Source organism: Gymnogyps californianus, chromosome 2 (assembly GCF_018139145.2).
Source record: "Gymnogyps californianus isolate 813 chromosome 2, ASM1813914v2, whole genome shotgun sequence".
Taxonomy (NCBI): Eukaryota; Metazoa; Chordata; class Aves; order Accipitriformes; family Cathartidae; genus Gymnogyps; species Gymnogyps californianus.
In genome coordinates this window covers 20,178,954-20,205,431 of record NC_059472.1, presented here as the reverse complement: position 1 = coordinate 20,205,431, position 26,478 = coordinate 20,178,954, and the positions used below count along the sequence as shown (strand labels likewise).

The following is a 26,478-nucleotide window of genomic DNA, read 5'->3' as shown; positions in this document are numbered from 1 at the left end:
TCCCATCTCAAAAATATGGAATATTATTAAGATCCTTTTAAACAGAAATGAATCACTAATTTTTGATACAGGGCTGGAAGACTAATGAACCAAATTAATGAACTGTTGAAGCTAAGAACATGAAAGAAAAATTGCAATCTGAATTTGTAAGTATATAAAAATGAGGCATATAAATGGTATGGAGTTGTAAGCACAGAGGATAATTTTCTATGAATATATGAAGGTAAAACGAGTGAAAAACTAGAACTGACAGTAACATTTGTATATATGACAAAGGGATATTTTCTATTGAATGTCAGGATTCTATTAAATATCCCTTAGGAAATATAAAATGAAATGAAGGTATATTTTTGTGACCTGAAGTATAAAATTACTATAAATGAGACAGTCGCCAGTGGCTGCTAGTATTATATGTGAGAAGGTAACAATATATTAGGCCTCTTAAGATATGTCAGAGTTGTGCATTGCACTGTGGTAATTCAGTTAACTCAGCTGGCTTTAAACAAGCGGGTATGTCTCCATGGAGTACCTATCAGGATATTAGCTTGGGTCCCAGAGCAATCTAACTGTGTCAGCGTGGTGCTACCTCTCTACCTCTGGGCTAACTAGTCCTGGCACAGTGCTGCATTGATGCGGTTTTGAAGATATCTCAGCTGGAGTTAGTTCAGCTATCTCTGCACAGCACTACCTTGCAGACTGTTAATACGACCTTAATGTCTGAAAAAACATCTGCTAAAGCAATCACACTCCTCACTTGACTAACACGAACGCGCTTGGGATCAGCTCTTGCTGTGTTATTGCTAGGGCAAGACAGAAACAGGTGGTAGCAGAAACACCCTCAACGTGCTCTGTCTCTCTCTCACACATGGGCGCATGCGTGCACATGCACGCGAAGCCTCCAGGAAACAATAATGCAATGATACTGGCTGAGTTGTGCTGCCTGTATTGATTGATAGCAGCATCTACAAACAGGGATATCGCAGAAACGCAGGGTGGCTTCCATAGTGTCACTGTCCTTATATTACCAGTGAAGTAGGTTTAAGCTAAATATACCAGAAGCATCAGTGCCACAGTGCTTTCAGGTAACCATTGTTTTTCATTGCAACCCAGCTTCTGGGAATGGTTTACGAACTTTAATAAGGCTAAGAAAAGCCACTGCCAATTTGTACATGCAATTTGGACTTTGATGTTACATCTCTGTTTTGAGTGGAACAGCTTCTGCAGAACTGCTTTTATGGTTCTTGTCCTGTTCAGTAATGCTTAAAGGGGTCTCTGTATTTTAAGTCATGTCAATTATTTTTCCATTCACATTCACCAGAGTTAGACTGATCTTTGCCTAAAGCACTCTCTCCCCCCAATTCTACTCATGGTTTAATGAACTCTAATTCCTTAGTAAACTATAACATCTTGACATTTACAGGCTTCCAAAGGCCTCTAGTAAAACTAAATTCAGTTTAGAAATAAGTTTTACATATCTTAATGTCATCATAAAATGACTACAGGCAATAACATTGGTAATATTTGTTATTGCCTTTTTCTGTTTGCTGGGTCACCACTTTACTGCAGTAAGAATAAATCCACCAGGCAGATGTGGTTCCCTCCCTCCTGTTTGGCCCACTTTCTGGACACTACTGTATTTTCCTCTCCCAGGTAATCAGCCTTTAGCGCCTTGTTGGGGGCTGCTCCCAATAGTGCCCCATCAGAGGGACAGCCAGCATTCCTCCACATGTAAGTTAGGCTTAGGTTATTCTGTCATGTTCCTAGCTTCAACTGACTCAGGTACCTTAGCAACAAAAGCCTTCCAAAAAACCAGTGTCCTTTACAGACTAATGTTTCATTTTCTTAAAAAAAAAACCTCCCAAGGGTCTTTTTTGAGAAGGACAGGATTATACATGCTTCATCGTTTCAAACAGTGCTAATATTCAGCATGTTGTGTTCTTTACAGCCAAAACCACTCTTCCCTGCTCTCTACAAGAGAAGCAGGATTTTTGTAAATCTTTATCTTTAAAAGCTACTCATTCTGCTATTTCTTTCCCTGTGCTACCAGATAATCCCCCCCATCAGCTTCGTCATTATAGCACCTTACTAATTCTCTTCTAAACTTTATCGCAGATTTATTTGCAGCCATAGTCTGATTCAACTGAACTTGCCAAGTGGGAGGAAGTGAGTCAACTATTGAATGTATGTTGGAACTCAGGAAGGATTCTCTGTCAGTGAGAAAGAAGGTCTGGACTAATACAGTTTATCATTTTCTTCACTCTGTTGTATTTTTTTCAAGACTGAATATAGCCCAGCTGATTTATACCAGTACAACATTTTGCAGAATGAGAACTTCAATAAAGGTTCCAAATGCTCTTTTAAGGCAGAGCAACATCATATTAACAAACAAGAAAATAAATAAGTATTTACTTTACCTTTTTAGGATCCGACACATTGTTAATATAAATCGTGTAGACCCCACTTTTGTTAAAACCAGATTGGTATACATCTGCACAGTCTCTGAAAGGCTTTTCTTCTTCCTTTTTTGCGTTCTTTAGTAAAACTGCAAAACAAAAAACGTGATAACATAAGTTACAACAGCAATCAAGCATTTCTGTATCAAGGAAGTCCACTTTTGCACACTGTATTCCTTTTAAACATACACAGTAATAACTGTGCTATGGTCCTTACACAGTTAGTGCCTTTGGCAAATTCTATTAAAGAACTAGTATGAAACTTTCAGACAGATGGCAGAGTAGGCACCAGCAGAAGTCATGATGCAAATAGCTAAACAGAGCATCCTGTCTACTGAGAGGTGAACACAGTGCATTCCTTTTGAGTGCAAAGGTCTGTGCAACTGCAGGTGTTGCCTCTGACTCAAGCTGTACCTGGGAGGTTGCCAAAGAATGCCCCAGAGATGGCACATGGAGGTGGAAAACTTGTTCAGTGTTGTGATCAGACACAGATGCTCACCTAAGACAGCAATGCAGGACCCTGGAAGGAGAGAGATTGTGCCCTTCCTCCATGAGGTACTGCCTTTTGACAGCCTAGGGGCTTGGGGCAAGGGAGCTGTTTGCTTAAGTTTATTTTTTTGACAGAGAATTATTTAATGATTTTCATGTCTACATACATAAAAGTTGCTAGATACAATTAGTGGAAAAAAGAAGAAAAATCAGTGCTACTGAAGTCAGTTGTTTAGAGTCATGATTTACTGAATTTATTTTTGGCTCAGAACAGGAAAACAATTAATGTTAGAACAGCAGTGCAGATCTTGATCCTGTATATTGCAAACAGACCACATATGTGAGTCTGGGCTGAGAAATCAGGAGGGCAAGATGTTTGAGGATCCCAGTCTTGAACAACCAGGAGATTCCCTGTAGAAGGAGTAACATCTGAGAGTGTTCCTTCACTTTCACAAACAAAAGTAGCGTGACCCCACACGATACTGAAGGATATGACTTCATTCCAACAACACATACTTTAAGCACATCAGTATTCCCATGGAAATCCATCAGTCTACTCAGATTCTTAAAGTTAAAGATGTCCTTAAGTGCTGTGCAGGGCCTGGACCAGCACTTCATTAATCCCTACAATAAGGAAACAATATTTAAGTCCTCCAGACACACTCGTTGTCTGGTGACAGACACATCTTTTTCATTTTTGGCTTGAAAGTGTGAGTTATAGGTACAAAAGGGACTACGCCATATTCACTCTCAATGAAGAGGCCTGTGCTGCAAAACTGGTGCTTAATGACAATGGTATGCAAAAAAGCAAAGGCCTTGCACAGCATGTGGGACTATCCAGGCCATAGGATGGTATGCAATAATGCCAAGGCTTTGTAGCTTGGTATACTATCTCCCCTTTGAACACCTCAAAGCAGTATTTTAGGATGGAAAATTCCTGCCAGATCAATTGGCTTCAATACCACTTCACAGATGGGGAAACTGAGGAAGAGAAAGGTTAAATATTTTACCGCAGTAATTTTGTGAAAAGGTGAAAATAGAAAAATAGGGAGAAATCCAATCCTGAACTGTAAGACTATCCTGCTCTCTAGGTAGGCATTTTACACATATCATATTCTTTTCTCCCTTTTAAGTGTTTTATTTTGTTCTTTTAATATTTGATTTTAGCAAACAAAACCCCTTTACTTCTTCCTTTCCATATATTTGCTGCATATTTATTATTTTTATCCAACATCATCAATAAAAATAAAACGTGGTTCATATACTCGCATATGAACTTCAACTGGAAAATCAATGGTTTTGAAACTTGGCCATATTTGAAAAAGGTAGTGCTAGCAATGCAGTAGATGACACACTTTCCCGTGAGATGGCAGGGAACGAGGTCCTCAGCAAGGTATGAATCAACAGTGCACTCTCAAAGGTGCCATTTTTTAGATAAGACATAGAACTGAGGCCTTCATGATTTATGTTAATTAAAGATTTCATGGTACTTTCCTGTAAGCAGATGGTGTTAGTATCAGTGGCCAAAGTCCAACTTGAATAATTACTTGGGGTTGGAGCCAAAGCCTAGAGGAGTTAAAGCAAAGCTTCTCAATGATTTCAGGGGGCTTTAGATTAGATCCACTCTTCCTGGCCTGAATTTCTCTAATGCTGTTGTTTCAACTGCAGATATCAGCCTCTCTTGTCTAAAAAATGTATTTAGTTGTGCAGAGGCAGAGTGTTCATTTCCTTGAGTCTTAAAGTACTTCTATTTTAATATCTATATGTAGAGAGATTATCTTACCTCTATTTAACACACATTGAAAACCACTTGGAAATAACTACTTAAGAGTCAATCAAGGAAATTTGAATTTGGTTCCATTTTAACTGAAAGTTAGACAAAAAAATCATGAGTATATCCTAAAGTTCATATTATTTAAATTTTAAACAAGGTAAGATTTTAATTTCAGAGTAATTAGAATTAGATTTGAAAATAATTTTCTAAGGAGATGGATCTCTAGGAAGCATACTTAGAAATAAATTTTTTCCTCATGATTAAAGACTAGAAAAAAACACAATAAAACTGCTGTTGATGTAAGAGATGAAGGTGACAAGGACAGATAGATGCCATAGATATGCCCAGTTCCTTCCATCCTTCCTCTCAGTATCAGACAGCTGAAATACCTGAGATCACAGACAGCAGATGTGTTAATTTCTTATGGACTGAGCAACCCAATACCCTTCATTTGCAGCAGGGGGTTTTATTCAGTGAACCCCTGTAGCCAGGAGAAGATGGCTTTCCTTGGGTGCCTCTCAACCCTCTCTCAGGAGCTGGTGCTCCCACTGGAAGAAAAGCTCAGCTATTACAGTTTGCAGCACAGTATATTAAGCATGACCAGCACAAAGTTTAGATTTTCTTAATACATCAGACTTTAATTTGCAAGAACAGCCCAAAGTTATCAGAAAATTAATCCTCAGGAATGTAACTGGTAATGTTCTTTTAGGGTAAAATATGTTTTTTCTAAGGTTTGCTATTGTTTTTCTAACTTAATATTCCATACAATTTCCAAACCACTTCTACCTACTATAGCTCCAGACTGTTTTTTCTATAACATTACATAGACCTTGAATCCTTTATACATTAAGTGAAGTTCCTGAATGATGCATTGGCTCACATATGGTAGATGTGTAAATAAATTTAAAAAAAAGTAACAAGGCTCAAAGAAAGTAGTTCTAAAACAAAATACATAGCCATTACATTTCTTTGTTCAGCTTCAAGATCTTAATTGATTTTACACAGATTTCTAATGTTAGTTTAAATATTTTCAAACACAATGCTTACGCCAAAGTTTTGTGTACCTGAAGAAAAAGACAAGTCTATGTCAAGCAAAATAATATTATTATTTTTTAAACCTGAATGCTTAGCCAAAATTTGGACCCCTGGAGGGTTTTTTTGATTGCCTTTTCTGGATGAATAAACTGGTGATGAAGTCATGCTCCTTTGAAGCAATGATGCCTATGTGGAAAATCCTGCTTTCCTAAACAGAAGGAGAATTAACAAGAGAAATAAATTCTTCTTTCATTGCACTGTCAAAAGTCTTTTGGTTAATTTTTAGCCCAATAACTTTCTCCTTGGGCTACGCTACCTGTGCTTCCCTACTTCATGAATTATTTCTTTCAGTTATCAGTCTTCCAGCTGTTTCTTTTCCTCGATGCCTTGGATGATGATTTGAGTCCAGGCAATACAGCAGGTACCATCCATAACTGCCCAGAGCTCTATCAGATGGCTGCTCCCATGTAGATGCAACAGCCCTGGCAGTGCAACTGCTCTGCAGACATGTGGAGGAACAGGAACCCACATCAATGAGGTTTCTGCTGACATGTAGGCTGTGAACTGCCAGGGCTGAGCAGCTGTTCCGCTGCTCCTACCAACAGAGTATTAACTTTCAGTAGAAAGCCAGGGTTGGCACCTGAGGTTGTAGCCTCTTCAGTTTTCTTAGAAAGGGTTACTGGTGCTTGCAAATGAGAGAGCTCAGATATGTAGGGCCTTTTCCCAAAACAATAGCCAGGGAAATCCCTTAACTGATTGTTAGTTGTGTGTGCCTCTGTGTAGGGTGAGACTATTTTTCTGCTATCAGTTATGAAAACAAGTCAATAGTAAATGAGTTTACTAGTTCCTAACTGCTATCACAAATGAAGGATGCCTGCTTTTCTGCCTGGGTTTAAAGAAACACAAACTGACTACTAAGAATAAATAGCTTCTGAAATATTTAGTAATCTAAAGTTCTCCTCTAGGAATATGAAATTTAAAACATACAATATCTATCTTTTTTCGTAGCTGTATGAAAATTATCTAATCTCATCTCTACTAGAAAAAAGATTTAAAAAATAATATACTTGATTTTTTAAATTAAGATTTCTGATTGTTTTTGAGAAAATGAAGTCATTATCTCATTGCTTTTCAAGTCTCCGTCAGATATTTGGTGAATGAATAGTGCAGTTTGTCTGTAAGCAATAAAGAATGTTAAATTGCAGTTGATTATGTTGACTGAATCAATAAAATCACATTCATATTTACTAAATTATTTAAGATCTGAACTGCCATGTTTGTGAAATCAGTTGTGACTCGTTAATCACTAGAGTCTTACGTCCTTTAGTGATACTGCCAGCAAATGAAAGGCAGCTGTTGGTTTTTTTGCATGATAGTGACTTATTTGGACAGATATGCAGAGATTTCTGTAGTGTCTTAGTGAATTATTATATTTTCATTGGTTTAATGTTTTATTTACACAAATCTAATTTTCTTATAGGACTTAATAATTACTATACATACTAAAAGATACTTAAAAAAATTCTTCATGCTTTTGAAGCCAGAAAGGAAAAGTCTCTCTCCATATCTTATTGACAATTTCAATCGACCTAAATTTTAGCTGCTCTATCAAAAGCATCTGAGGTGGAAATTTCTGTCCCCAGATGAGCAGCTTCTAAAAAATCAAAAAGGAGGAGGTCGTAAATTGATGGGTTTTACTTACAGTTGTAGCATTCCAGGACAGGGTCATTCAAGGACTACCAAATGGCAGTTTCTGTCTAGATCCAGACTGCAAATAAATTTTCCCTTGATCTTGTCATGGTTCCAGACACATGGTGGGGAAACCTACATTTCTATAAGAGACCCTGTATCTCTGATCTCTTTCCCAGCCATTTGGGTGCAGCTGCTGTGCACCACCACAGTTCCAGTTATGATGGCAAATAGTGACTGGCTCGCGAAGAATCAAATCAGGAACAGTTGCTAATGTTATCAAAAGGATGTCAGTCAAATATCCCCAGTGAGGAGGCCTGGAACATGGTCCACACATGTATATATGTTCCCAGACTTAGCAGCAGGAACCACAAACAGATCTGACAGAGAAAGGGTGAAGATTATTTTTGTTTTGAGAAGGAAAAATATGCAAAGAGTTACAGCCACTCAGTTTTTGCTGACTTACAGCCAGAGGTAAAGTCTGTTGTTTCAGTGGCCTAGTCTTGCATATACCAACCTCCACTTGAGAACTAATATTAAACTGCAACCTAATAGGTGGTTGTGACGTCTAACTATTCCCTGCAACAAGACAACCCTGTGACAACACAGTTGTGCTGCAAATATTACACAAACCACAGGGGAAGGCACAAACCTGGAGGCTGACTTCAAGTCAAATATGGTCTCCAGATAACCACAGTGTTGCCTACAAACTAAAATGATAGCCATATAAAAGTACATTTGTGTCCCTGTCAAAAAAGGACTTGAAAAGTGCATTTCCTGGATTCTAGTTTGTTCAGGTATATAATACATACTATGTGTTTTTTCTTTCTAAAAAGTATTTCTGGATTATTAAAGCTAGCACCGACACCCAATATAGCCAATGTGAAAAAGAATTAGAAAATTACAATCCACTGAGATGTATGAAGTTAAAAAAATACTGCAGTTACTTATTATTGATAAAACATCAGGAACTTTTTACGCATCTAGTTAAGTAAAAGTTTTAAATGTGAACTTATATGCACTTAGTACCCAATTCTAAATTATTATAAAGACAAACTACCACCACCTGATTCAAAACTTTCTCCAATGTCAACTTTATTTCCTCCTGTATTAATACTATGTTTTATTTTCATCTTTACAAAGTCTGAATATCATCTTAAAAAAAAAGGCGGGGCCAGATATTAACATGAAAGCTGCTTCTGGATATCTTGGAGTCCAGCAGTCTTCTCAGATAAGTCATTGTTTGTGCATGCTTGTGTACTCACGTTTGTTTATTAGGGAGGTGAGAGAAAGTTTACGACTGGAGTTTGGACGTACATTTTCCTTCCAGTAAAGTATACATTCACTAAAATGCTTTTCAAAGTAATATTTCTTTGTGAGATTGCTCTGAATCTGACAAAAAGAGCTGGCCAAAGGCAAACTGGAAAAAAAAAAGTTCATTTTGATCTGCTGGAATAAAATATTTCTGTTCTGGGAACTATTGCTCCATAATCAAGTTTATAGATTATAAATTTGCAGATTCTAGTTTATAAAACTTTATTGTCAAGGCTCCCATTAATCCCAAATGAAGTTATGAGAGTGGCTTTACCAGATTACATCGCCGCTCCAGCCTCTCCAGTGTCCCATCTCCAGCATCAGAGGCTCTAGAAGCCATGGGGCTTCCTCACCAGACTTGATCTTTTAACCCTCACTGTTCTTCTGTTTTCTTCTTTGCTTGCACCCTCGTAATTACTTATTTTCTCCTTATTTTCTTTTTCCTTTAGGCCTTTCCCTCCCCAAGAGGACCCCAAAGTTTTGCAAGGACTGGGCTAACTCCTGGCCCAAAAAAGAGTCTTCAGTAGGAACAGATGTCCAAAGCAGATGACTGGAGAACAGCATCAGAGTAGGCAAGCATATTCAGGAATTTACAGCATAGGCACTTCCTCTGCCAGATATAATATCTGTGTATTTAATAGGCTTTGAAAGTATTTTCTTCCATTAATTTCTCCAGTGGTTTTTATGAAATCACATGAATTTTAATCATTCGCAGTATCCCATACCAAGGAACTCCATATACGTACCACATGAAGGACAATCTCCCATTGTTAGCTTTTAACCAGTGTATTTCAGCTGGTGACCCTTCATTCTTAGCTGAAAGTGTCAGTAATTCTGCATTCATGCTCTACAAGCCACCTACAATTTCTACTGCTTTCTCCTTCTATTATCTTTTACACTGCCTGAAGTATCTCTAATATGCTTAATGGATGCTATTTGACATCTTTGATCATCTGCCTTTGAAGCTTTTTCCATCTTTTGTTCATTTTCATTCTTTTTTTTTTTTTTTGAGATGTGGGGTCCAATATTTTATACAGTATTTGAGCACATCATGAATTATACAGTGGTACAATTTTTTCTGATTTTTTTTCTGTTCCTTTGTAATTATTTATAAAACACTATTTTCATTTTGACCATTAATAGGCAAGTAGCACCTCCTGTGTCTTTCATTCAAGATTTCCTTGGGAGCTTACCTTGAACTTGCATGGGTATTTTAGAAGGTGGGAGAAAACAGAACTCTAGAATTCCTTCCTCAGGCATGCTCATCTGCTGAATGATTAGACTGGAAAATGCTGGCCTTCATTTAAGTGTTCAGAATTTATGACAGTATAAGTAAATGTATATACACACACACATGCATATTTTTAATGTCTAAGGGAGCACTTAGTCATAACCCAAAACTCAGTGCAATGGCAGGGTGTCACTTAAAGGAGTGGTGCTGCTCTTCCCATTTCTGTTGGCTGTAGACTGCCTCCATAGCCGAAGAATGAATCAGCTAATAGATCTAGCAGAAATTGTTTTGGTTTGGTGTAGGGGGGGCAGGGGGGAGGCAGGCTTGGGGGTTTTGTTTGCTTGCTTGGTTGTTTTGCTGTTGTTGTTGTTTTGTTTCTTTGTTTGTTACATAGGTTTGTTATTCCACTGGAGCAGCTCAATGACCTGATTCATCCTGTGACCCTAGAGTCACTAGACTGGATGGAGAAGTAGAAGGAATTTGTTTCCAAGGAGCAATGACAAAAGCAAAAATAGCCCCTTTGCCATCAACCTGTAGCCCTTCGTGGCTGCATGCATACCACTTACTGCATGTGAGAGGCCCAAATGGATGTGCAAACCTCTCTTAAGTACAATCCAGCATAACTACCAGGCCATGCTGAAATGCAGTTAGTATGGCTATGATGATTCTGCCAGCCTAGGAACTAGTCCAGTCTCAGATTCGTTAGGAATGCTAAGGTTCATTACATACAAGAATTTCAGATCCGTATTTTTAAGGTGGGGAGGAAAGAGAAAAGGTGTAGCCAATTTAGATGCCTCACATATTAACATTTACAGAAATGTTTTAGCAGCTAACAGAATATTGCTTTTCCCTCCCACACACCCTCTAAGAGTCTGAAGTAAGAAAGGCAAACAATTGCATAGCAAGTGCACTCAAGCTATCCAACTACTTATTAAATAAATCATTTAAAGCAGAATTTCCCTCCTGTAGTGCTGCAGGAATTGACTCAGTCTTGGAAAACGACATTAACATAGTGAGCTTTCACTCTCTCCAGGGCATAATTATTTACTACCTAATAAATTATCAACAGTTATCAAGTTTGTTTCCCAATAAATCCAGCCTTAGTGACTGGTAACAACAATAATACTTCGATTCACTGTGCATTTGAAAGACATCACTTAGGAATACCATAAAATGGTCCTCATTAGTGAGCTGAAATAGAATGCCTTATGGCCCATTTACAAAGAGATAAAGACCCTTAATTATCCAGCTGCAATATAGTTCCTTAAGAGTTTCTGCTTGAGACAGCAATTTTGTAAGTAACCAGCCATTCACTGAGATGAGAACTAAAGAATTCTTTCATGAACTGCTACAAGAGAGATTAAGCCACTGGTTTTGTTAATATTTCTAGTGTCCATATTTCTTTAATTGATTTATATTTTTCCACACAGGCACCCTAATGTGCATTTAGTGTTTCCAGCTGAAGAATGGTATGCATGCAAAGAAATTTTTCACTAACAAGCCATTTGGGTGACACCGACAGTGTTGTTAGTTGGTTTATATATGCTGATATCCACTGTAATATCTTTGGTGTGAGTGAATAATACCATTTTCACAAAGCAGAGTGAAGAGGGACTTGGCACTGACATATACTGTAGGAATGAGGGTGGGTAATTGATTTCAATATTAACAATCAAGAATTTAAATGTAAAAATATGTACTTAAAATATTTGTTTTTCAGTACTAATAAACATTGACCTCCTGCTGTGACCATCAACAAGTTAATAGGGATAAAATATGGGAATCTCCAATTCTGTTTTAAAGAATTTAAATATTTTCCCATTGACACAAATTTCAAATGCTGCACATTGAAATTTATTTATTTCAGTATTGAATCTCTATTAGACCACAGCCTGGCTTGATCCTACCTAATACACTTTGTTGCATTTTATGATACAGTATAACTTAGAAATTAAGGTATTCTTGCCTGAGCAAGGTTTGAAAATACTTTTATTTTTAAATCATGACAATTTGGAATTAATATTGTTATTTAGTTAGTTTTAAAAAACAAGAATATAAAATTAATCTGTCCCAATGTAGATACTGATCATATAAATAGCAGCACTAATATCATCACCATTTAACAGATAATATGGAGAAAAAAGGTATTTGCAGATGCAATTCACCTCATCCTAAGACAACTCGACAAAAGTGCCTTTGTTGACTCTAAAGGAAGTCCATACAAGGACTCTACATCTACACTCTAAATGTTACATGAGTCAGGTGAGGCTGACCCCCAAAAACTCTTACTTGAGCTTTCTGAGCATCTGTGAAAAATGCATATCAATACAGAAAGTCTCCAAGGGAAACAGGAAATCTGTAGTACCTGAACAGAAAAAACAAGAAACACAAAATAAAGCTGGTGCTGATGTGTATGTGTAACTGAACATCTACACAACTGTACAAAGACAACCCGGCCCTGTAGCACTTTCCACCTCAGCGGGTCCATGTGCTCAGTCGGATCCAGCTACAGTAAGGGTAAGGGGACCCCTCTTCCATGACACTAAGTGCAAAGTTAAGATTCAATTTTTCCCCAGCTTTCAAAATATAAATAAAGGCAGATTAAAAAGTGGAATGCATCTTTATAATAGTGAGCTTTGTGAATTGCAGGTGGACATTTTCTGGTAGTGATCTTCTGATCTCTTTTTAAACTAAAGGTATTTCTGTTATTGCTTTAAGATGTCCTAAAAAAATGAAACATCTTGCTCATAAAATCTCTAAAGCAGGAGGAAGTAGAGAGAAACTGAGCGAATCGGTGTTTTCTGTATTCTTGAACACACATACTGTCAACCTTAGCAGAAGCTATTTGCTTTGACACCTTTGGGGATTAAAGTAGGACTTCATGACAGAAGATAAGTGTGGAACACCAGATGGCTTCAGGGCATTAGATGAGGTTTTGTTTAAAGCTCCGGTGTGGTTACTCCAACTTTGTCAAGTCTGTGGTTTTTAATTCATTCTTAATTAATATTAAGAAAAATAACTTTAATAAAAAAATTGGAATTCATAGATGAAAAGCATCATGTTTTGTTATTACATCTCAGTATAACACATTGGTAATAAAAATGTAATTTCAGGTATAAGAAAAAAATGTCTGTCACTTTATTCATGCATTCTTTTCTTATAACCATGTTTCAAGCACACTCCTCGTCCACCTCAGACTTACAGCTTGCAGCCAAAGTTGGTCACAAACTTCTGTGCATCTAGTAAAAATCTTATTTTGTTTGCTTCTATGCTTCAGAACAAAAATAATGAAGTGACTGATATGCCATACTTTAAGTTTCTGCCTCACTAGTTATGTCTCATCATGTTGAAAAAAACCTTAGCAATGTCAAGGATGAGGTACAAAGAAGAGGCAAGTGCTTAAGGAATGAAAAGATATTGTTAGGGAATTGGTACCAGAGAAAGCATCCTGTCACCGCAAAATATATCTCAGATGAGTACCAATATTATTCTTTCCATGCACAGATGAAAAATGACCAAGAACTGTATCATACAACCTTACTCTTCTACACTGCTGTCTAAAATCTATTAGATTTAAATATCGTTATTGTTTTCCAACATATGACTGAATCAATATAACATAGAAAATTTGTCTTGCTGAACACAGTCCAAACATTAAGATTTAAAATTACCTTTCAGAACACCTGAATCTATTATTCTATCCTGGGATTCCCACTGGGATAGTTTTTTGGGTTTTGGTGTTTTTTTTTTAAATACTAGCTTGTATTATATAAGGTGTCTTTGAAGTCTTTCTAATGAAGTAGGCCAGCATCACTGCTGGGGTAATTCTGCTTATGTCAATGGAGTTTCCCCTGTGCCTGTAACCTTTGGGTCATTTCTTTGAAGTTCTCATTCTATTCTCACTCTCTTCACTTCAGCTTAAATTTTAACATCATAACAACTGTGGTCTAAGAAGTGGAATAGATTACTTACTGTTTAATGTTTTGAATAAATTAATTGCTATGCCTTTTAAAAACATGAATTCCTTTCAAATAAATTTTTGGACATATTTACTTTTCCTGCATAATTTTCTGAAATATGGAAACTACCCATAAACCAGGAGATTTTGTACCTTTTCAGAAATGCCAGACCCACTAACCACGTTATTTACTTCATGAACTCAATAGGCACTTCTGGGGAGGTAAATTCCTAGCATACATGTGTATTATTTTGAGAATTAAGCTTAGCTTCTTGTCAGCATTCAAGAGGAAGCTAATGCTTCATTTCTTTCCTACTAGGAGGTCACAAAACCAGACATTCATGACAAAACTTTCTCTACTGTTCCATTAGTTCTCTGAAGTATATAAGTTTAGACCAAACATTTTAACAAGTTATATTATTATGCAGTCTGACAGACAACATAAAAGACAGGAAAAGGAAAATAAGTTTATGGTTAAATATACTTTCCCATTGAATTTTTACATTCCTTTTTCCTGTGGGTAGGAGTACTTGGGCAGCTATCCTAAGTTATGCAAATTAATGTTAACACAACAGACACTCTAGATCTATTTTCTTATACTGGAATAAAACGACAATGTATTTGAAAATATATGCAACTTTTGACTGGGCACATTTTGTGACATTTGGCTTGAAACATAATTTCTCACTGGACCAATACAATTTCTGAGTTATTTGGTTTGAACTTGTGTACACTTCTTTGATGAAGATACTATCTATTGCTTAACATAATTTGTAGTGTAGTCCTTGTTTCAGGGTTGGTTTTTTTTTTTTTTGAGTAATATTTGTGTGACTCTACTTAGCACTACATATCCTTTTCATAAGTAATTTTTCTGATGTGGAAGCTTAGAAAATCTGTCACTGAACTATTTACTGTGTTACAGATTTATTGTTTAATGGTGACAGCAATGTGCCAAAATGCTTTATCCATCCTCAGACAAATAATACTCAAAGTAGTGTGAGGAATGAACAATCTAAAGAAAACAATAATCACAAAATCTTTGATGATCTTTGCAAAGAATTATGTGATCTTTTTATCTGCTACAGGTGAAGGACTTCTACAGTCTTGGAGATAGTCGTGCAATATCTCTGTGGCGATTAATTAAGCTTTCACCTCAATGTTTCTATTTCTCCATCTTTTGTTGGGGAAAAATAAAAGTTTCAGGCACTTATCTATATTAGAATTTGGAGATTACTTAATCTTTAAAAAGTTGCTTTAAATTTTCACCGTACTGAACAATCATTTCATTTGGAAGACTAGTGTCTGAAAGTGTTGCTTTTTTAGAAATTCTATTCTAGAAACTTATTGGCAGACGCTGCCAAGACTGTTGCCTCTGCCTAAAAAATACATAGACAATGTGACAAATCTATCTAGCCATAGACACAGGCCAAAATGGAGACATGTGAGTCCTCATGGTATCCTGCATATATTTGACTCTCTGTAGGCTTTGTGACCTATTAGAGTGTCTATTTTAAGGATTACAAGCAACTGAAATCCTAGAATCGCTCACACTGGGACAGAGGTGGGTGGTATTTTGGAAACCAAACTCACAAACAATTCCAAGTTTTACAGGTGGCCCCCATTTCAAAACTGGTCTGTACCAAAACTCACACTGAAAGTGGGATCTGGATTTTGTATTTAGGTCCATCTATATTTTAAAAATGTATCATTTGTGTGGCTTTTACTTTTTTCTCTCTTCCTTATTTGCCTTTATATTCTTCAGAAATTCTCCTAAATTTTCTCTAGCCATGGTGGAAGTACCAAAGCAGATTTCTTAGGGTTGTCATCCAGCACTAGCGACTATGTTAGCTAAACTTTTCAGAGCGTAAAACTAAACAAAAGCAGTTTCTGTTCAGCCCTGTATCTCTGCACTGTTCAGCTACATTATTCACAGGCTTCTAGCAGGCAAACTTCTGAAAGTTTCCCGATTTATTTAAATTAATCTAAAAAGAAATCTTCTGATAAGATTATGTCATCACTGGAGGAAATTTATCTCATGTTTTGTAATCAAAAAGCAATGGTTATCACCAGCTTAGTTTCAAATGAAGTTGCTTAGCTGTATTATTATTATTTCATAAAATATCGTTTTAAAAATACTAATTTCAATTTCACAAATTGGAAAATCCTGAATACTATGACTTATGCAAGGAAGAACATAATTTTCCTGTCTGTGACTTATCTTGAGGGAGATTTTTAGGTTTCTTGATACAGATAATAATTTTTAATATATATATACACATATATGTAATATAAAATATATCGACTTACATTTTTAATTTATAGTTGAAAATCCAACAAAGGTACTTAAAGCCATTCTCAAAATACTGCAGAATTTAGACATACTTTGCAATTCCTCTCAACTCCTGTGTTCATCCTTAGGAAGTTACTCATCTTTGACAACCTGGCCTTCTAGACTTGATGCCTTGCTTAGGTTGTGCTTCCTTTCAAAGATGAGTGTCCTTAGTTAAAAGCCTGAAGTTTTTAAGGGGACCCATCCTTTGCTAGCTCTTCAGCTTTCTAATAATTCAAAAATCTTTATCAATCTCAATGATATCTAGCAACCTTTACTTAAGTACTATCTTTAATGAATGGAAAATATCTCTCAATGTTACTGGCTGTTCCTTTTCTCCCTACCATTAGTTATTTAGTGTACTTCCATAACAGCATCCCACATACCTTCTTTCCCATCTAATAGTTCTGTATGTTACAGCTCTCTCTCCTCATATGGAAATTGTTCCAGGTCTCTAATTATTTCCATTGTCCTATTCTTTTCTGGACCATTTCCATTTCTGCTATGTCCCTTATGAAATTAGATGACTGAGAGTTACCAAAGTAAAAGACAGAAGGGGCGTCAATGATTTATCTATCACATTTTATTATACTCTATCTCCCAATAAACACCAGTTCTCACAGCATATTTTATGTTTTGAACATTAGTGCACGCATAAAGACTTGTGTAAGACGATCTAAACTTCAGATTTTTGTGTGAATTTAGAGTGGTACTTCCCAGCATGCATACTTTTCCATCTTCAACATATATTTGCACAGACTGAAGCTGGTATTAATTTTTGGTACAACCAAGTGCTTTAGTATTCAGCCTTTATTAGAGTGGTCTTGTGCTCCAGGATAATATTATTACTTTAACTTAAGCTGTCTGGCTCCTTTTTCAGCTGTGAATGTACTTACCAAAAACGTTGGTCAGCTAGACTGAAGAAGACAGTAAGTGGAAACATTTCTGCAATTCTTTCTCTTTAAATTATTCTCTTTAAATAAAAAGATATCCAAGGAAAATTCTGAACATGTTAATACACAAAAGGTAACGGAGTTCAAAATCAAGGGTTTGAGTTAGGCTATTAAAATCATATTTAGGCATTTAACTGTGCTGAGCATCTTTTGCTTCCACAGTTCCTCAGGAGTAAAAAAACTGCTGAAAATTCAGGTTTTCAGGCACCTGAATTTGTACCCAGGAGCCCAATTTGAAACATCCACTTCTGTAACCCTCACTCAAAGTTTTTATAAGAAGCAGCTGAGGAAACTAAGTTTAGGAAAAATGTTGGTTTGTTTAGGTTTTTTTCTTTGAATCAAATTCAAAATTGTTAGAAAACCTTTCTAACCTTAAAAAGAGCTTGCAGTATATCTCTGTATGACAATAATATATCTTTCATTTTTATATTAATTTTAAAGTACTCCTGAGCTCTATTAGAACACTCTGAACACAGCTTTGCCAGGTTTCTTTGCCAAAAGCCCATAAAGCATAATAAAGGATTTGCATTGCATCACAATGTTTCTCTCCTGATATGAGAACAGCCTACTATGAAGGATGTTATTTAATTCAAAATGCTGGGGAACTATATAACAGAATAAGCAGAAGGGAACATTTAGAATGAGCATGAGGGGGAAAAAAAAGTTAAAAAAAAAAAGTAGTCTATCAACATGGGCCCAAGCATGCAACACTTCCAAAGGAAGAGATGTAATCCTTGTCACTGGAGCAGTTTAGATTTAAGCCACACAAGTTGCATGGGAATATATAGTAGAGAGCAAACCCACACTGCCTTAAGCTGAATAGTTTGAATGATCTAATATGTCTTCTGCCTCTTAAACAGAGTATTGAATAACAATGCAAGGGACAAGGTTTTGATTGGGGGGACAGGGTTGTTGTTTGGGGTTTTTCTTTGGTTTTTTTCTTTTTGGGTTTTAGATAATTCATGGCACTTGGAGCTCTAGAATTACAATGAGCAAATATGTTGGGCTCTTCAGAGTGCTGGTACTTAACCTTGCATAGACCTCTTTCATCCATGCTTCCACACTCACTGAATGACTAGCACAACTTGCACATCTACAGTTTCTCTCTAAGTTTAACCTGTACCCTTTCTCAGAAGGGTTTTGATGGCTTCCTCCCAGATGGATATTATTTTATTTCCTCAACTTTCTTTCCCCCAGTATTTTTAACCCTCTGCATGCTATACCAGGCACAGCTGTTAATGCCCGTTTAGCTGTTATTCTTAGCATATCCCTTTTCTCTTATGTTCTCCCTTACATTTCTTCTTCCTTCTCTTCTGTATGACTTTGCCTTGTTTTTCGTAGTTACTAATTTGTTCTTTCCAGTGTCCCGTTTCCATCCTTTACAGTGGTCTCCATTCACCCATCTCCCTTGACCAGTTCTGATTAAAGGAATTTCTTTCCAGAGACATTCTGCAGTGTCTTTAGCATTTGAAAATTGAAATCCTACCTGAATTTCTTTCTTAGTCTCTGTAAGAAATCTGTTTACTAAGAAAGGCAGACTTGAGGAGAATTGTCCTAGAGTCTTGGTCAACCGCTTCTTTCAAAGGATGTTATTTCTGTCCTTTGTGTTTGTAGTGTGCCTAATGCACCCAGAAACAAACAAAATCCAGCAAGGCAGAAGGAAGAGAAATGATCCCTTATTATAATAAAATCTCATTCAAGAGAAGAGATTAATCTTTTGGATGTCTACAACACCATAAATGCCTACATCCAAGTTCATCAACATTATAACCCGCATATATGTATAAAGTTCTGGGTTACTTTCCTTCATTTAGTACCCTGTTCTCTGCATTGATTGTAAAGGAAGTCTAGAGTAAATTAGATACAGGCATGTGTAAACTTAACATCCATTATTGGTTGGATTAATCCCAGCAGAAGGAGACAGATGCTCAGAGGAACAAATCAGTATTGCTAATGTGAAGTCAATGGAATTATGGCCTACATCGGCTATGGTCAAGGTATAACAACTCAATCATATTAAATTCAAAAAATCAAATATGGCTGTTAGTACAAGGGTCAGCCTCAGCACTGTCCGAACCTCATTTGATTTGTGAGTTGTCATCAGCTCTTTTGTCCTCAATTATAAAGTTTTTTTCTTTCTTGGAATAAGCTCATTAAGTTCTGCCTTTCCAAAAATTCAGGACCTACTTCAGAAGAAATTTCCTAGTACTCCTAATGTTTTATAAGGCTACTTTCTTACCTCCTTCCTTGGAACAGAGGGTGATCAGAGTGTGAACTGTATCCATCAATTCAAGTTGCTGTTTCTGCAGGACACTGTTATTGCTTGTTGCTTTGTTTAATTGCTTCTCTAGTTCCTGGATTATGTAGCTTTGTCGTGTGACCAAGCTTTGTAGGTTCTCTTTTTCCTCCTTCAAAGTGTCCAGCTCCTCTTTATGCCTTTCTTCCATTTCTAAAATTCTGTGCTCAAGTAAACTACAATGAAATAAAACAATTAGTAGATATTATTTCATGCCAACCTATTTATTAATATAGAAAATAGAATTATTTTATTTTTCACCATAGAATTGAGTACATAAATTGTTTATTCTGAAAAAGTCACATCTACTAATTCAGCCCACTGATTTTCTTTATTAAGTAGTCAAATATAACTGATCTCTAACGTTCCGTTTTGTGATGTTTGCGTGCTGTAGTGCTTAGAGTAAAGTGCATGGAACTGCCTATCTAGTTGTTACACCTGTCCAAGTGCATGAGCACAGGGCCAGTAACACATTTGTATGTAGAAGTTCAGGCAGAAAAGCCTAAGGTACGCAAAGGAGGGAGAAGAGCAGGACATTGAAGAGGACATCATTGGTAGTATGGATGGGTCAATATGATAAGAGACAAAAATTAGGAGTAAACTAAGGAAGAGTTTGTGAAGGGCCTTGCCCTTCTTCCTGAATGGAAGATAAGTGTTAGGAGCTATGGAGTACCATCAAGGGACATGGAACCCATAATAAAAGTACTATTTGATGTGGTCTGTGAAACTGGGAAAGGAATTGTGCACCAGATGAGTGGTATCTGCTTTCACATTAAGAATAGCACTGTTTCCCCAAAAGATAAATCAGAAGTTTGCATTTTAAGGTAGGATTCCCTTGTTTTCCTTGAGTCGACGTACATATTCTCCCCCCACCTTTTCTGGTTCCACAAAAGGCTCCTGAGACAGAAAACTGTTGGGCATCATACTATGCAACCTGCTTACATCAATTTTTATAAATAATTTTACACATGTATGGAAACACTTTCTCCTGGTTAATACTCTTTTTCTAGTACCCTCTCTGTCCTGAGTCAGAAGTGTACAATTTACAAAGATCAAAGGCATGTCAGATTATATCTAGAAGAAAAGAGGAGTTATAGACATAAAGGACAGTTAATATCAGTCAACAGTGAAGAACTTTTTTTCAGGCCAGTGCTTTGATGCTGTGGTGGGAGTTTAGCAGAAAGATTTTATTAATATTAGATTAAGAAATTAATTCAATTCCTCTGCTACTTTCTGTTCAGTAATTTTACTGTATATGCCAAAAGAGGTGTTTCTCATGCCCATAAACCAACTGGTGGTTACAAACTCGCCAACAAACTGCTTCCTGTTCAAGTCAGTCTTAGGTTTTATTTATTTGTTCTCTCCCTCCACCTTTGTTTTTACTTCTGGATAATAGATCAGTGGCAAAATGCCTGCATAATTTCAGGTCATTTAACCTAACTGAAGAATGTAATAAAATCCATATGGAGTTGTTTCTACTGGATATCACAGAGCCTTAATATGAGCTGTTACAAATGATAACAATGCAAAGATTAAATTCAGGCCCTGGATTTGCTGTACAAGCTAGAGTAATATAAAACTTTTTTTCTTTTTCTTAAATAAAAGAAACCAAATCTCTTTTTCTGAAATGTTATTGATGTGGGACTTACAAAGATACTGAAGAAAATATACTTTGTAATATCGACATATCTAGTTCTGTGAAAACCAGAAGGATCTGCGTAAAGGGGGAAAAAAAGAAAAAATGGGAAGGGAAAACACTTTTTCATGGGGGCCCAAACACAAAAGGGAACATGATATCTCATTCTAAAAGGCTCATTAATTAGTAACAAAAGCATAACAAGATTCAGTGGACTGGAATCGGATGATAGAAAGTTTCAATCTGAAACAAAGTACGGATTTTGAAGCCAAAGACAATAAATTATTTTAACACCTTATCAGACCTGTAGCTGATTTTTTTCATCACTTGAACTCTAACATTAAAAAAAATGCCTTTCTGCTCTAGACTCACATGGATTTCTTTGAGAATATTTATGTGGAAGTCTTTGAGCTTTGTTATGCAGAAGGTCAGACTAATTAGTTTAGTTAGGCAGAAGAGGTTGAAAATGTTCTGATGGAACTGGTTTTAGTCATAAAATACTGTTCAAAAAATAAAAAAAATTCTATGTGAATTTTATCAGTTCTGTCCACTTTTTCACAGAAATTATTGAAATGGTTATTTTGACTCTAGATTTTAACTTTTCTGATAGACCATAAGTTATATCAATGCACTTTGGATAGGAACAAGGTGGGCTCTGGGCACAGTCTGTGATAGAATGGGTGATAGCTGTTGCCACATCCCAGTCTGACATCTTACAGTCCATCGAAAATGCCGTGCATTGTCAATGTAAGAGAAGATGCCATTCGTGAAGCCAGAATATTGCTTTACAGTTAAATAGTAAGTAAAGACAAAAAAAGTTCTCTTTATCTTTGTCCATATCGTAGTACAGTACAGGGCATTTCCCTAATTCCACAACATCCTATCTGCATGTCCACATCTAAATGATTTCCATATCTAAATGATTTCATGTAAAAGAGCCATTGACAGCCACAACTTGTGCATTGCATTATTTGTTTCCCACCGTGGCCTTCCTAAGACCATAGTAAATGAACCCATGGTGATGACAGTCTTATTTGTAGCAACACTGGCCATGTCAAGCAAAAAAGAAGAAGCTGACAATGTTTAGAGCTTCCCAGTTTGGCATCTACAGAGACAGACAGCAAGCAGATGTTTTACAGCTTTAGTAATAATATATCCTAATATTTATGAGTGGTGTGTCAACAACATGTGGTGGAAAGATGGGAGTGTCACAGCACTTGGTTCCTTTGCAGTTTTCTATGTAGATTAAAAGTCTTGTTATTATAAACTGCAAAACTAAGCTATTTTAAGGAATGCATATGCATTTATGCAATGATCTTCCTATATCCATAAATCTACAACAGATAAGAATAACTCCTGAGGACAGGATCACTCCCTGTATTCCTGGGAGAAATCCAAAACATTCATTGTGTTTTACTAAGAATCAATGTGAAACTTTTGGTCAAAGCTCTAAATGAACAAAAGCAAAAACTTCACATAGATTGAGGATTTCTGCACTGGCCTGTTACAAAAGGAAGAAATCCTTAAACAGCATGAGAAAAGCTGCTCTTACGGCGTTTGACTCCAATGTAGCCAGAATTTTTCATTTGTATTGTTACATTCGTATTTATTATAGCTCATTTAAATTTAAAAAAAAAAAAAAGTGCAAGAAACATCATCAAAAAATCCTGAAACAGGTTGAAACCAATTACAAAGATATTTAGATACTTTTTTTAACAGCTGCGAGACCACTCTGTTCTCTTTTTTTTCCTTGTGACATCAGACAATTGCTAATAGACAAATACAATAAAGAAATAACTTTGCTGAGAGCTTGGTAAAGATATTTCCTCAATTTTTTAAAGAGGCATTGTGATGACAGAGTTAAAATGAAAATATTTCTACTAGTATTCATTAATGACTATTGCAGACATAAAATATTGAAGAAAACAAAAAGAAGGCTGTCGCTATACCAATTAATCCAACAATCTGTAAAGGTTGACTGAAATTGTTATATAACATTCTTTTATAACACTTTCCAGTAAAATGTTATGGGTATGATGCAATGACTGGCTCTTTTTTACAGTAAGTTTACTGTATATGTTTCTTACACATTTGAAATTGCTATATATTTCCTATATGTTTGAAATTCCTATATGTTTGAAAATATTACTGACCTAGACATATGAAGCAGTCATGGGAACTAGAATACTCACAATAAAAGTAAATCACCGTTCACTAGAAGCATCATATATATACATCTATATATACATACATGCTCATACACATATGTATGTGTGGTTTTTATAATTGTAGCCCTCAATTTGGGGAAACAAATCAGCCATTTGGGGAACAGAATGAAGTTGTGAAGAAACAAATGTTGTTGTTAACATGGATAAATACCAATATTATCCATTGGACAATGACTTTTGGAGTCATTATCTAGAAGACAATTAAATTAAAAACAAACACACACACCCCAAACCCAGACAAACTTAATTTTCCTAAAGGTTAACCGTGTCTCAATGTCTAATCTACTGATCTTGGCGAGGCTAGGAATCTATTTTCAACCATACAAATGATGTGTTAACTTTGTCAGGATATAAGCCAGTGGGCTGCCTTGGTGCAACTGTGCTGTGTCCAGCTGATTCAGAAAAAGCCCTCTGATAACACCGGAGAGGGTAGAAGGCCCATACAGAAGTCAAAGAACCACTTCCAGTGAAAGCTGTTGTCATTTTGAAAGGTGATGAAGTAGAACATATAGAAAGGAAAGTCTGATTTAGACAATCATCTGCCTTATAAGGTAAGTAAGTAGTTTATTCACTAATCCTTTCCAGACCACAGCAGTTTAAGAGATTTTTTTATCTTTGTTTTCAGAGGCCTCAGTTTAGACATGTGAGAACAGGATATAGACCAGATCTCAGAGATGGGCATCTTTTGCATTAAAATAATCTTTTAAAAAATCTGGATTTATTAAAAATACAGATAAAAACATCTACTTTGTTGAGCTATTCAGTAAGTAAAGACAAGTAACGTCACACTAGAAAGAAATTCTTTGGCTGTATACATGTAGTTTTCTTCTATTATGTATGTATGGGAAGACAAACAGGTAGAGGATTTAAATGCTTACTCTTGAGTGCAAGAAAGGTATTTTCTCATTGAGACAGCTCCTTCGTACTTGCTTTAACATGAGTGAAATTTTCACTATATTGTTAGGTACTGACTACTCATACTTACATTGGTGGTCTCATATTGTCTAATCAGTTTAAGGAAATATAAAAATATGTGTCCCCTTATTTCTCCAGGCCAGTAAATTAACTGGTCACTTAGCATCAGTAAGCCTATTTTTTATACCAGTGACAAGATAATTCCATTGAAATCACAAAAGTGAAGTGAAAAATTTTGATTTCTCTTTTTATTATATGCGAAACCTGCAAATAAAACTTGTCAGACATACTGTTTCCTCATCCTTCACACAGTCAGATGGAAATTCAAGAATCATTCTTAAGTCCTCACCTTTCATAGGATACAACAGTTCTTGTACTGAACTTGTTAATCTAGTTTGATTGTCTGAAAATTCAAGTCGGATTTTATGTTTAAATTTCACTTCCGCTAATTATTGCTGGAAGATCCATAATTCCATTATATTTTTCCTCATTTGTTTAATTTGAGTAAATAAAAACTTCTTTTCACACTTGCATTTTGAAACAAATGGCACGCAATAAGTTAAATGCAGCTGGTACACCCTGGAAAAAAAAAGGGGGGCTCATAAAGCCACTTAATCAGGGAAATCTTTCAAGAGTAAATCAAAATAATTTTTAGAAAGCTCTTGTGGGAGAAAAAATGGCAATGGAAGAAATCACCATTTACATTATAGTGGGTGGGAACCCACAAAACTAAATTATTTATGGCATGAGAGCACTCAATAGAAACATGATTCTGGGGCAAATGTGACTCTACTTATGCCATGGAATCTCTTTCAGTTCAGTGGGATAAAAAGAAAAAAATTGGCCACTCTTCTCCGCAGAGGCAGGAAGTAAAGAGAAAGGCCAAGAATAGATATATTTCTAGTCTAAAGAACATGCATTGGTCCCCTGTTGATATGCAGTGCTCATTTTATTTAAGGATAATATACAAGTTACTGTAGTACATCGATGATCAGTTATTATCACTATAAGATTTTGCATTACTTTCATCCAAAATCCAGTTCTTTGAAAGTGATTAAGATCATTATTTTTATTTTATATAGAGGAAATTTTAGCACAGAGAAAGAAATGATCTGCCCGCAGTACATCATCTGTTTTGATTATTTTTGCGACGATAATAGTTCTTACACTTGTTCCCACTATGGTGTACACCTACTGTGAAAGAAAGGCCCTTCCAAAAAAGCTTACAGTCCGCATAGGCAACGTGGATAAAAAGAGTTTTCTCTAGTTTATTGATGTGAAAGTGATATGGAGAGGGATGAAGACATTTTAACTGCAAATAACTACTGAATGTAGCCTGGTGGGTAATCTATAAGTACTGTTTAAAGTTAAGCAACCTAAAATCATTGGCATGTCCAGAAACCTAGTATCTGCTGAGATCACCAAGATTTGTCCCATAGTGAACTCGACACACACATAATTGATTTCAGGATCAGGACCTACAAGGCCAAGACTACACAGTTCTTTGTTAGCAGTAGATGATGATACAGGAGCTGATGATCCATATTTTAGTGTAATCATAACACTGCCCTCTCCCTAATTTTATCACTCCCAAGGAGAGGGTAACAGAACCTGGACAGTGTATGCCAGGTTCTTGCTTCATTACAAGATGAAACTCCATGTGCTTTTTCATTTATCCTCACACAACTATACTTCTGAGAGAAACAATTGGGTATAAAGTGTGCTTTTTAACATACTCTTCCTTTTCTTCCAAAAAACCAAGGCAGACCCTTTTGTCATGTCACAGACCATTTCATCATGTCAGCCAAGTCAAAGGTCAACTTAAGTAAAACTTATTTTTTTACTGACATGAAGGCTTTACACCCTGACACATTGCTAAGACAAATAAATAAATTGAGATTATTAAGTACACAAGACGCAGTGTCTTGAGCAGCCAATAAAATTTTGTTGCTAACCAGATTGCAGCAGATAAAAATGCAAGTATTTATATACCTAACTAATGCTTGGGTTGATCCTAAATTGAAATAGGTTTGTAAAATATGTAGAATGAACTGCCTCCTGCACATGCCTACTCTCTCCATGGACTACAGGGAGACCCCACATACACAATTTAGGTGAATTACTTAATTTTGAGATGGCTGAAGTCAAAGTTTATCCCACACTAATTAATTCATATTT

The 26,478-nt window shown here is 36.2% G+C and overlaps 1 protein-coding gene across 1 annotated transcript in view; it reads right to left on the bottom strand.

Moving 5' to 3' along the window:
- ANGPT1 (angiopoietin 1) overlaps positions 1-26,478 on the bottom strand; it is a 162,385-nt gene that overhangs the window by 56,802 nt on the left and 79,105 nt on the right. The window contains exons 4-5 of the mRNA XM_050891999.1: positions 19,465-19,697; positions 2,415-2,542 (exon numbers count right to left, since the gene is read on the bottom strand). Of these exons, the coding sequence (XP_050747956.1) occupies positions 2,415-2,542; positions 19,465-19,697 (361 nt within the window). The remainder of the gene's footprint in view (positions 1-2,414; positions 2,543-19,464; positions 19,698-26,478) is intronic.